Here is a 13,371-nt window from a genome sequence, read left to right on the forward strand (position 1 = left end):
CTGATCCACACACACTTTGTATATGTTTATCAGCATGGGACCTCCTCCGACAGAAATGGGTGCAATCTCAAAGACAAAGCCCAGTTACAATAGTATGAACTTAATGTGCCCAATTTGCTGGGTCAAGTTAAATGGATTAAACTGCCTTTAATTTTCTTCAGATTTTCCAGATCTACACATATTTTCATAATGCTCTTATGTGCCCATCCTCTAGGAAGCAGATATCTCTGCTGGGCTACCAGACCACAACTAACATAGCTCCCCACATACAGAGTGTGAACAGTTGTATTTGCTGCTCCTGTGATCACACGCTCCAAAGTCACAACTTTCTGGGCTGCAGCTTCACAATGGCAGTTATTCACTTGGTTTTTGCAGAGACCATGGGATTAGGATCCCAGGAACAAAAATAATCAAGCTCCCACAAGCTTAGTATGTTGGCATTTATCAGAGCCACCATCTAACTGGGGAAGTGGCCTAAGCTTTGCAGAGGGAGTAGGTGCGTGCTGCCAGGCATGGTGATTTGGAAATGGGCACAAGCTCCGCAGGTCAGGGAATCTTTACCACCCACAGAGAGATATGGCAAAGCCTTTGGGCCACTGCTTTACACACTGTAGCCCTAACTCTCTAAGCACGCTCTATTGCTCCTGGATTTTGACTTCCAAATGTGTCCACTCTAAAGCATGTTTCCTTCTAAGACATCCCAACACTCTATTAACCCACAATGTGCTTAGAGTCTTCTACCACCTCGTGCATTTTTGCTGTCAAGATTATCAGCAATATACTCAGCAAGGAGTTCACATGCTCAACTAGAATTCAATGAAGACACGTGACCACACTCACCAAAAGCAGATCCATGGTGGTGCAGGCTCCAACTGTCAACCTGGAACCTCACCTTGGTTAACTAGAATCAAAGGACCCAAAGGGTCACACACCACACTCAAGCATCAGCATAAGCAGTGGCTCTGCAGATGAGGAAATGATATCACCTGAGAATATAAAGAGGCAGTAGAAATGAAAGGACAGAGCGAGAGGAACTAGCGTGGTGAGGTAGGAGGTAAGTGCAAGTTTCTGGTTTCTCACCCAAAGGAAACTGTCTAAAAACAGATCATGAAACATCTGTGCCAGAGAGTAGGGTTTTCGTTAACCCACTGTGTAGGCCAAACCCACCCACTGAAACTGGGAGCTGTCAGATCCAGCTAGGGCTCAGAGTGACAAGCATTTGTATTCAGCACTTGGGACAGAAGACCCTAGACAGGCCAGTCCCTGTTCCCCAGGGCTCAAGGGAGGGCTATCCTGACCTACAGACCTGCCAGGATGGCAAAGCAAAGAGCTGAGAAGGGGTTGAGTGCGATGTACTTTATAAAGGTTCCTCAGGGCATCGAAAAATTGCCTCCAGGTGCAATACAAAAACATCAAAAAGGACAAAGCCTGCATCCAACACCTTGCACGTCGTTGTCTGCGTTGTGCTGGTTCCTCTGGCACTCTGCAGGTTGGAGGGATTTCAGAACACCATAAAAATGGGAATTGCAACAAAGTCTAGACAGGATGTGATTAAGGCCTGAATAAGGATTGCCCCAGTGGTAAGGTCAGAGAAAGGACAGATCCTGGCAAACCTCCAGAGAGATAGGTTGTGTCCTTCAGGAGATGGGAGAGGGTTTGCTCAGTGACAAGGATGCACTGCCAGACATGGAAACTACCAAGGGGAAAAGATTTTGGTTCAAAAAAATAAGTATGACACAGCATCTCAATTTCTAGCCCCTGCACCCAGGCTTTCTTCTTTTCAGCCACTTGGGCAAAGCAGAATGAGATGCAAAAAGAAGTCCTGTAAAGTGTAGAACTCCAATTTGAGGGGCTGCAAGGGAAGCACAGTGAGAAATGGAAAGTCATGTGGAGCAAGGAAGAAAGGACTCATGAGAAACGAGACAGCAGAGAAGGGAGGAGTGGGAGTAAGCTGAAGTCCAGTGAAAAGAGAAGTAAGAGTCCTTCTGCATCAGGGAAATTCCTCTGTGGCCAGGCCACCTGGGGTCTTGTTGGCCTCAAAAGTTCATCCAAAGCCCTGTCAGGACTACAGCAGACATTCTTGCTCCACAGGAGCACATCAGTCCCTCAAAGCTCTGCAAAGCCCTGCAGTGAAGCTGTGACACACCACAGACAGGAGGCAGCCATTCCCCCAGAAACACAGCTGATTGTCCTGGTGTCGCTTCCTACAGCTGTTGGCTCCTGGCAATACTGGGCTCAGCACCACACCTGGGTTCACACTGAGGGAAAGGCTCCTGCCTCCCAAAGCAGTCTGCCACATGCTTTCCATTCACTACTTCTGTTCATTTCACTGTGCTTAGTCACAGCCTCTTTCCTTGTCCCTTGGCATGCAGAGTTATAACAGCCTCAAGGCACCATCATTCTCAGAGGCTGTCTAGTGCTCCTGGCCACTGTAGAGCATCCTGCCCTTCCCTGGCAGCAGCTCCAACTGGGAAATCCTCTTCCCAGCTGCACACTCACCCTCCTCAGGGCATCATTAGCAAACAGAGAACCCTTTCCCTGAGGCATCCTCCTAACCTTCTCCGCAGCTGGGTCTCCAAAATAGCTAATGTGGCCATTGGGCAACAGAGCAGCACACCTCCTGCAAACATGATCATCCTGAGACTCTGCTTCATCTACCTTCAAACATCCTTGTACATACAAACATGCTTCACCCAGGCTAAAAATGGCATTAGTTACTCAGACATAGTTTACATTTGGCTGCTTTTACAGACCTCTGAGGCAGACCTGAAAGTAAGGAACACAAACCCACATAGGAGAAGTATCCTGAACACAGGCTGGCCACCATACTTCCAACCACCTTAGCACCACTGTGCTACACAGCCATGTGTTTTATTTGTTTTCATTCACACACACACCCTGAAGACCCTGATGAGCAAAGAGGAGCAGGACAGGCAGGGGAACAGTTTTATCTACAAATCAGTGACAAGTTTCCTGGTGAGTGATGCAATTTTTCATGTAATCAAGCAGAAAAAAAGAATTAAGACAAAATAAGGGATGAATTACATGCTGAAAGCCAAAGAGAGCAAAGAAAGTCCTTCAGCACAGTCTCGAGAAGTTTTCTACTAGCCAGCAATGCAATATGTTACAGGGATTCTGCTGTCAGCCACCCAGAAAACATTACACAAACTAAATTACTCAAATGAAAGTTCCTCTGTGGCTCTGTGAAGATGACACGCTGTTCAGTCCAACTAAATTAAAGCATGTGTGTTCTGTGCAGTAGATTCACTGACAATGCCCCAGAAGGCACTGTCACTGTTCAGCACTGCTGAGCAATGCCCAGCTGAGCAGTTCTGGCTGCCCAATGCACTGTGCCATTCACTGAGATACCTCCCCTGTCCCAAATCCCACAGTTTAGACCTCACTGCTGGATACAAGCAAAGCCAACAGAAATGCACACAACAGTACAAACCCTGCTGGTTTGGCTGTTGAAAGCTGTGACATACATGGGTTCAGCATGTCACCAAAGCTTAGTTGCTTCCCCAAATTTTTAATATCCCTCCTAACATAGAATCATTTGAGTTGAAACAGACCTTTAAAAGTCCTCTAGATCAACTCCCTGCACTACAGAAAAGAAGTTGAAATAACAACAGTGGAGAGGATTTCAGACAGGACCTTTAGGAGCTAAACTTCTAAAAAAGCCCCATAATGCATTCTATGGCTAGATCTCTACACTGGCACAAAATATTCCTAATTTCCCTCTTTCTAGATCTGCCAGAGGATTGGTCATGTGCATTTTCTCCTTCATGAGCATGAAGAAAAAGGTGATTTCCAGCAAAATAAATAAATAAAAATAATATACAGCCCTGACATTTAGTTTATCCCAGCACAATTCTTTCCAACTACAAATTCTTTCCAACTATCGTACCAATAAAAGTTCAGCAAAGAAGTGCATTCCCCTTCTCAATCCACCATATGAGTCTGCAGAAAAGCGAATTTAGAAAGCTCAGGCAGCACTGAAGTAGCCTTACCTGGATAGTCCTGCTTCTGCTCTCGTGAAGCAGCAGCTCCTCCGACAGAAGCAGAGTCCGGGCTGGGTTACAGAGATCTAAGGGCTACATTTGAAATGGAAAGAAAGAAAAAAAAGAAACAGTCAAATCTTCCACTAGAAGTGCGGTTTGCCAGAAAAACTTTCCAACCACCAAACCCACTTTGTCTTCACTTTAAGCTGTAACTCATCCAGGGAGAAGCCACCCTACGCTGCACTCAGAAATACACAAGTCTGCAGTCCAGCTATGCAACAAAAAAGAAAACCTTACATTTAACATCTATGTTAGGCTCATCTATAAAAAGACAATAATCAGCTGCTTGCTTCTTGGTACATTAACTGCTCTGTGCCACGCGCATTATGGGTGCTGTGCAGCAGGAAGCACAACCACAACTGCAGCCCCTTAGGTTCCCATGTCTTTTGGACAGAATATTTGCTGTGTGGTTCTGTGGATTACTTTCACAGCAAGTTTAAGCAAATTTAAGGCTTCTGTCCTTCCTCATGTCACATCCTGCCCTCCTGTCAGCACCTCCAGTGTTCCCCATTTAACAGCAGACAATAATGAGAGCATATTGGCTGTGTAGCTGCTGCCCAGCCCTCTGATATCCTGCTGAGCAGCAGGGCCAGCAGGCAGGAGACAGGTACACAGCACAGGGGCTGTGCAGCATGAGACTGCAAAGCAGGAGAACTAGCTGCTGCAGCAGCAGAAACAGCCCAAGTGCAGTCCAAGACACAAATTTCGCAGGGGAGCGGAGCCCAGAGTGCTAATTGTGTTCCTGCTGATGAACAGATGGTGCACATGGCCATGGGCAACAAATGTGCAGCTCCCCGGCCTAGGCCAAAGTAACAGACATCACAGGTTTGAGCCTACAGGAAATGGTCTGAGCTGCTAACAGGAGGGCTGACAGCTTCCCACAGCTTCAGAGATGCTGTATCCATCAGTAATGCACTCAGATTACAGAGTCAGAACAGACATGCTGGGGTTCTGGCCCAATGAAGAACAAAAATTACACCAAATTAAGGTGTAATATTAAGAAAATCATTTGTGTAACTGGGGAGTGAGAATATCTTCTGTCAAGACACTCCTCCTGCATCCTTGTCAAAAATTCTAGTGCAGGCCACTAAGTGGAATATAAAACCTTTGTCCACACACTAATTAACAGCATGGAGAACTTATACTGATCTGCAATTATAAAAACCTGCTTGCCAAAGCCTGGAAACTGGGATATCTTCCCCTGATTCAAACAAGCACCCAAGAGCCAGACTGGAAAGCTGAAAAGGGAAAATCCAACAAAGCATCGCTTGGGCAGAACACAACTCCCCTAAAGAAAGCACCTGGAACTGAATCCAGCCAGCCCCAGAGGAGAGAACTCAGGCTGACCTCACTCACTGGGAAAGCCAGCACAGACCCAAGAGATGGCAGAAAGCTCTGCGCCGTGCGTCAGATCCGCATCACATCGCCTGCAGCCACGCTTACCTGCACAAAGATGGGGAACACCAGCACTTTGGGAGCCAGTGTCACGTATGTGCCATAGCTGGAGTGTGGGATGTGTGGCCTCACTATAGTGCAGTTCTGGTAGTTCCCATAGCTCTTCATTGTCTGCACAGTCTTCATCAGCCTGGATTTTCTCCCAGACCCTGTGTGTGACTTCCCTTTGCATCCATTTCCTGGACCGAGAGAGGAAGCAGCAACACAGAGAGAATTAGGAGCGTTCCTGCACACTGCCAGCTCAGCTCCTGCCCCCGCAGGCTGGAGGAGGGCACAAAGAGCCCAAGAGGAATAGCTGGAGCCTGGAGCTGCAGGAACATTCATCACTCTGCTATCAAGGTCTCTTGGGGACTCATGAAATAACAGCACTGACTTCATTTCTCCTAATGCAAAATGAGATGCCCCTTGATGCTTCTGCACAATTAAGAGCTATTTTCTTGCTGGGCCCAGGACTTCACCCAACAGCAGCAAGACAGACAGACAAAACCCCAAATTCACAGCTGCCCCAGCATGCCTTCCTGTGTTTGGGTGTGCACAGTGTTCTGCACAATTTATGAGTACAGCACAGTACTTCAGAGAAAGCTGTGGTGTGATTACACGCACCTCTCTTTGCAGTACTGAGTGCACAAAACAAGAAACACAGAACCCCAAGCACCTTAATAGCTTTTTCTCAAATCACACAAATACCACAGAGGATCCCTCTCCCATCAGGAAACTGCTGCCCACACCACCAAACCACGGCCAATCCCTTTTCAGGTGGGGGAAAACCATCCATGACTAATTCAGGGTGAAAGTAAAACACTGGAAATTTAAACCCTGGGACATTTTTATCCACGGAGCTCCTGCCTATACTGAATTGAGGGCATGGGAGCTCACAAAGTGCAGAAATGTAATAACATGGGGAGCAGCTGATGCTTTTAATCACAGCTTTCAGAAGGCATTTAGACTGGACAATAGAACAGAAGAGATAAACAACACTCATGAGCATGGGATCTACCCATCTCCTTCCAAATTGCCTCCAGGAAGTGATGGTTACTCAGCCATAGAGAAGGATTTACAAAGGATGACCTCACCAGGCACGAGGCTGGCATATCATCCTCCACAGTTCTCAGCATCACATTTTGGTGCTGGAGGAAGTCTGAGCAGTCTGACTGGCTTTTCACTCTGTCCGACTCCACTGCAAAGAGCTATTATCTCTATTCAAAGGAGGGATTACATGGAAGCTGTGTGACACGGCCTCAGCTGGGCAAGCACCGCTTCCACTTCCCAGTAAGCCAACGGCAGCTCCCATAGCCACACCATGCCCGCCAGACTGCACTGCTCAAAGCCAGCTGGCACTGGGTGCTATGCCACACTGCTCCCAGAATCTCTAACGTAAATAACAGTTCCCTGATAGAAAGTATTATGGATTATCCTTGATCCCTGCTGGCTGCTGCTTGGGTGAGTCCTTCCTACCCCCATTGCTGGGAATTCATTGCCGTTTGAGTTTCTAAGCTCTCTGCTCACAACCTTTGAATACATCCAGAAAGCTTCTACCAGTGTTTTGTCACCTAGCACACTTGGGTCACCTGTGCTGTCTTAAAGCTCAAAGGAAAAACTTCAGTGGAAACTGGATGTCTCTCTCTAATCAAATATCCACGCTCCAATGAAACACTGCAGATATTCTCCCTCCTAAAGCTGATGAACCAAAGCTGCTGAGATCCAGCAGGCAGACCAGGAGAGAAGAGCAGCATCAGCCCAGGACTCTCACTCACAGCAATGTCTCAGGACCATGCTAGTGGGATGCCCCAGCTCAGCTACCAGGAGCATCCCTCCTCCAGCCTCACATCCTTCTGTTCCTACATAGCAGCTTTCAGTGAGGTGCCTTCTGCCTTTGCACAACAAAAACCCATAACTTCCTGAGCAGAATGGGCCAAAACACTTCTGAACATGGAGCAGAGCAGATAGGGTCTGGTCCAAAGCAAACACATGAACCTACCCAACATTACATGTTCCATGAATTATTAGGAAGCAGCATGTTTATTTTCAGATAAATGCCAGCAGAGCCAGCCCATACTCTGCCAACTTGGCCCCACTGTTTGCTCTCATTGCCTGCATTTGGGGCTGAGGGGAGGAGGAGGTTCTCATGACCTAGAGTGCTGTTTCTACCTCTAAGAGCAATAATTCTGGTATTTTCTCTTTCCCCTTTCTCGTGGTTGTGCTGCCAGATAAAAATCAAACGCGAGAGACTGTCCAACACAGGACAGATACAATCTGTCTGGGCCATGCAGAGTTTGATTTTCCTCTTATCCCTAAATCACCTTCTTTCATTAGAGGCATTCATCACCTGCATAAGTCCCATCTTCTGCATGGTGGCACAGAAGCATCAGCTCCTATCTTACTGTCTGCCTCTGTACTGCTCAGGTTAACCACTGCATTCCTCTCTCTGAAGGCTTATCTTTAAATAAACTGAAAGTAATCATTAAAAATTACACAGGGAAGAAACTCGAGTCTTTAAAATTATTACCCTTCTGTCAGAACAAGTCCCCACAGCTCAGCTCAGCAGGGAGGAGCTGCAGTTACCCCAGCGCAGAACAGTCCCTGCAGCTCAAGTGCAGAAAATTCATCCATCTGCAGAGCTGCAGGGTTGTGGCTATCCAGCCACTGAGGCCCCAACCCCACACAGCTCCCTCACATCCCCGCCGTGGCTTTGCCAGCCCCACACTTCACCACCCCTGAGCACTGCCCAACCTTTACAGGCTGCAGAACGTTTTCTACCTGGAAATTGCACTGATGGCTGTTCCTGCACCAGGGAGGGACAGCTGAGTGAGAGACTCCTTCCTGAGAAACCATGGAGAGGAGCTCGGCTCTGCCAGGACACACAGCTAACCCCCAGGACATCCTAAAGATCAGAGCACAGGCACTGTCTCCCACAGCTCCCAAACCAAGGAGCAGGCCAGAGGTGTTTCCGCCTGGAGCTAAGCATGCTGAAAGTTGCCATTTCTTTAATAACGTCAACAACACACAGTGAACAGCCTGGCACTACATCCAGGCTCCTGGGTTGTTTCTGCCCCTGGTTTCTCATGCTGAGTGGCAGTCATTTGTTGATACCTGTCTCAGCAAGACCTCATGTTAGCCTCTGCTCCCCGTCCCGCAGCCAGGATTCGTGCAGCAAACCCCAGCCCTGCTCTTCCTGCAAGTCTACATGCACCCAATTTTCCAGGAAGACCCAGCAGATTCGTTGCAGAAAGCGTTAATGCTTCCAAGGATTTTCAAGGAAAGCTGGCCCAGAGACCATCAGAAACCCAGAAAATTAACATTTCCCAAGTCTTGCACTTCAATCTGCTCTGCTCTTTGCATAAATTCAGCTCATGGCCAACCTCACTATTAATAAAGTGAACTGCAGAGCAGGGGGAAACAATGTTAGCACCCCCAGCTTGTTGCATCCTGCCCGACAAAGGAAACATCACAGACAAACCCACAAACATGTGGGGATCTGGCACATAATGAATATTTAGCACTTTCACACTTCATGCTTTTCTCATCCCCAGTGGAAAGTTCCTGTCACCAGCCATCCTGTGAGCTCCCAGAGACCTCGCCATGAGGCAATGACACCAGCAGCTGTGCTCTCCTCTGGGCATGGTGGCAGGGTTCTTGCATTTATGTTTGATCCAGAAAGGTGGAAGGTGACAGTGCCTGCCAAGAGCCACTGTCCTCAGAATGTAATGGACTTGGTTGTAGAGCTAGGAGCAAGGATTACTGGGTGCTGGATAGACTGGATCTGGCTCTGCCAAGTGCTCTGAGCAATGTTTTCATCATATCAGCAACTTACCCTCAGTAGCATTGTTCTCCTGGTACACAGGCCTCAGCAGCTGCAAGACAGAATCCAAAAAGGAACAGCCACCTGAGGCAGACTTCAAGGCAGACTTCACACAAACAAACAGTAAATTTCAGTGTGCCAAACTCAAAGCCAGATGTGAAAATCATCTTTGCTCTATTACTATCAGAACACGAGAGAAGTGGTTTGTGCTGCACAGGGGAAACACTTTCCAATCCCCCATCCTGTGCATGAACCCTGGGAGGAGGCAGCAGCTCACTTACCATGGCTCTGCAGCCTTAGCAGCAAATGCTTTAGAAAGAGAAAGAAAGGACACCCAGGGACACAGCTTAGAAACACAGCATGTGCCCTGGCAAACATTTAGAGATAGCGTCTGAGAAGTCTGAAGCTTGGGTCAAGTCAGAAAGCAGCAAGCACAATCATCACCTCATGCAGTAACATGAGTGTGGGGATGGAGGCAGCCCTACCTGGCTCCCTGGGTTCAGAGGTGCAAGGATGATGTAGTTCTGGTCAGCAGCAGAGGGCACATGGGACAGAGGGGGCATGGTGTTCTGGCCGCGCTTGCCGATCTCTGTGTACCTCTCCCAGCTGTTCAGCATTAACCCATCACTCCCATCATACAGGACATGGCAGCTCCGTCGCTGCTCAGGCCACGGGGGCACAGTGCTGTTTTTCTCCCGCTTGTTTGGAGGGGACTGCAGGTCGTAGGCAGACTTGCAAGATGAACGGCGGATCATGCCATCAGGTCCAGACTTGACCTGTGGGACGAGCCTCCAGACCAGCAGGATGATCTCTGTGGGACAGTTCCTGGAAGAGATGGGGCAATTCAGAGCCAGAGCAGCAGGCACTGAGGCATTCTGACAGCCACCAGCCTTTCCTTCCCAGTCCCTGCATCCTTTCTTTTTCCCCCTCCAAAGACTCCTTTCTCAGCTTCCCACATCCCGCAAACCCTTCTGCTTTCCACAGCCATCCAACCTTCCCACTGTTGTGCCCTGGGCTCCATCAGGCTGCTCCCCCCATATGCCTGCACTGATGCTTTGGGTGAACGCTCACCGGATTTCATGTGCCAGCTCCACACACTTCCAGTGCTCCACAGGCCGCTCATTCAGCTGCAGCACTGTGTCAAGCTGCTGCAGACCAGCTTTTTCTGCAGGGCCACCTATGGAGAGAAGGGATGGGTGACTGTCAGTCATCTGCTGGACACAGAGCATTCTCAATACCAGTGCTGAGGGAACACCCATATAGCACAGCTTCCCAGCTTGCGCCACTCCCTCATCCAAGACTCAACTGTTTCTCCTAACAGAGCTAAGGTTCTTCTTCACTTTAAGGACAGTGTATTTTTGAGTCTTGAATGTATCACTGAGGAACTGATTGAAATCTGTTAAGTCCAATTTCACAGTGTCTGAGTGCAATGCTTTCCTTGTCAGTTTGCTGTGTTAAATATACACTGCACAAATAATACTAGGAATTAGGTATAAGTTAATGCATCATTCACGTTGGAACTTCAGAATGTGAACAGATGGATCCCTGCTTCCAGTCTGCAGTCCAAACACACTGCTTCTCCCAGAGAGGACACTGCCAGTAGCTCAACATGGGAAGCCAGGGAGATTTCCTGGTGTGCAGTGGGATAACAGAGATGCTGAATCCATCCTGGAGGCTCATACTAGGAGGATCCACTCAAGCAATTAAGGCCCTCTGCAATTCTGCCCCCCTCCTGCGCCAGTCTGGCTCCACTACATACTTTCCATAGGTCTCCCAGTCAGATAATTCTCAGATTGGAGAGAACAAAATTTCTGCATATCACTGCAACACAACACCAAAATAACAACACAGCAGCCTCTGTCCTCTTAAGATGCAAGGGAGAGTTCATAGAGTTCATCAAAAGGGACAAAATTGAGCTGATCTCTTACCAGAGTCCACTGCCTGCACACGGACTGGGGAATCACAGCAGATCGTGAAGCCAAACCCATCACTTCCTCTAGGGATTGTGATCTGAAAAGAGACAGCAGGGTCACCCTTTATAATAGGAAAGCATCCATGCATGTGGTCAGTGAGCATCCCTTGTTTCATCCCTGCCTTCAGAAATGCAGGTACACAGCATTTCTAAAAGCAGCTGCAGAGCCCAAAGGAACTATACCAATGAACACTGTCACTCTGTGAGCCCTACTGACAATGGGACTCTCCTGTTCTGCAGCCAAGAGGATGAAAAAGGCAGTGAAAAACTATGTGAAGTCAAGCCCAAGACCAGCAGAAATGAATGACACAAGGTGAGCACATGCAAGTCCTTCTTCATGACTCCTGCAAGCATAAGGAAAAGTCTATCAAGACACTAGAAAGGAAAACCTGGCAACTTGGCTCTGATGCTTACTTCTAGTACAGCTTCTCCAAGCAAGCCACTTAAACATTTCTTCCCCAGTGGGGCAATACACAAGTAGCAGCACTCCTCTGCTCCAGGGGAAGCCGTGAGAAGCAGCACACTCAGCCTGCCAGGCACCAGCTGGGCGGGCTCTGTGCATCACCCTGTTAGCTGAGGTGTGTTTCTCTTGATGAGCTTCAATAGGATGGATGCTGTGTTGATCTAGGCTCATTTCTCCTCCTGATTCTAGAAACAATTAGATTATTAATAAAGTTGTATTTTATTTTTATGTTGGCTTCCAGCAGCAGCTCAGCACAACAGTTCCTGCAAATACCTGATTATCCTCAAGACGTTTGTCAGAATTCCTGTTTTACTGACAGAGAAAACAGAAAAAATCTGACATGTGTGATCTGAGCTATTTTGAGAACAAATAGAGAGGAGAATCCAATTGAAGCAGCCAAGAACTGCTTCCACACTCCTTTACAGCATGAGGGCAAACCCAGTGAGCCTTCCTTTCTTTGCTCTCTGTCCCTGTTTGATTGCTCTGAAAAAAAAAAAAAAAAAAAAAAAAGTTTTAAAAGAAAAAGTGTCTTTCCCTGGCAGGATCAAGTACATTGGTCCAGTCCTACCACACTGAATATATTTCTTATCTCTGGAGGTTGTTCCCTATTTGAGAATACAATAAGACTGTTTGTGGGTCTGCACCTTCAAACCAGTCTCACACACTAAAAACAACACCTAGGGACCTGACCTCTGCAGGACATCATCAGCCCCGACAGCCCAGCATCTCCCCCTGCAGTCACCCCACAATCCAAGACTTTCTCCACACCAAGAGGGCTCTCCCACTGCTTCTACTCCAGCTCATGGCTCTTGTCTACCATCTTCCCTATGCCATCAGCAGTGCTTCCCACTGACAATGCTTGCCTTCCTCACCTCCCACCACTGTGGGATTAGCAGTGAGCTCAGCATCCATTATTGCCACTCAGCACAGAACTAACAAATACGAGCATCTGATGTAAGCTGGAAGATAGTGATGATGGTACAAGGCTCCAGTCCACAGCAGGCACAGGCTCACTGTGCTCACAGCTATGTTGGAAGGTGCAGCAGAAATTGCCAAAACAGAGAATTGAAAAGATCTAGGACAAGTCACAGTTGCCTCTGATTTGCACAGCAAAGGACCATGCCTGCATGAGACAGTCACTATAGCCCTGACAAGCAGCAGGCATTTCTAATTAAGCTAGTTCTCCCTGTGACCTCCACTGCAGCTATACAATATGAACACAGCAGCACAAAAAAATGCTGACCACGAGCTGGGAGCCCCAGTGCAAATCCCAGTGGAACAACTATTCTAAAGTGCAAGAGACCAAGATCCACACCAGCAAAACTCCCCACTAGAGCTGGGCACTGAGAGCATCTGAGAGCCTGTGCTGGCTTGTGCGCAACACTGCATGCTGCCTTGGTCAACTTCCATTGTGGCCAGCTTCATTCTCATACACATTTCTGTTAAAACAACTTCAGAAGAGATTGCAGCCACCTGGCAGAGAGCTGACCCTGCAGTTATGTGCAGCAAACAGAAACATCCTTCAGCTGAGCACTTCTACAGCCAGCTGCTGAGCTGCACCCTAAGTTACACAGCAAGAACTCTCCTTCCTCCATCCCCACTTCCACACAGCGATGTGCAG

General features: G+C 48.0%; 1 protein-coding gene across 3 annotated transcripts in view; it reads right to left on the minus strand.

Moving 5' to 3' along the window:
* RGS3 (regulator of G protein signaling 3) overlaps positions 1 to 13,371 on the minus strand; it is a 55,130-nt gene that overhangs the window by 37,942 nt on the left and 3,817 nt on the right. For all 3 annotated transcript variants that reach the window (XM_042878642.1, XM_042878643.1, XM_042878644.1), the window contains 6 exons: positions 11,244 to 11,325; positions 10,387 to 10,492; positions 9,801 to 10,140; positions 9,328 to 9,367; positions 5,505 to 5,695; positions 4,011 to 4,094 (listed from right to left, as the gene is read on the minus strand). In XM_042878642.1, the coding sequence (XP_042734576.1) occupies positions 4,011 to 4,094; positions 5,505 to 5,695; positions 9,328 to 9,367; positions 9,801 to 10,140; positions 10,387 to 10,492; positions 11,244 to 11,325 (843 nt within the window). The remainder of the gene's footprint in view (positions 1 to 4,010; positions 4,095 to 5,504; positions 5,696 to 9,327; positions 9,368 to 9,800; positions 10,141 to 10,386; positions 10,493 to 11,243; positions 11,326 to 13,371) is intronic.

The sequence above is a fragment of the Lagopus leucura genome, unplaced genomic scaffold (assembly GCF_019238085.1).
Source record: "Lagopus leucura isolate 7727_CA_CO unplaced genomic scaffold, USGS_WTPT01 Super-Scaffold_100022, whole genome shotgun sequence".
Classification (NCBI taxonomy): Eukaryota; Metazoa; Chordata; class Aves; order Galliformes; family Phasianidae; genus Lagopus; species Lagopus leucura.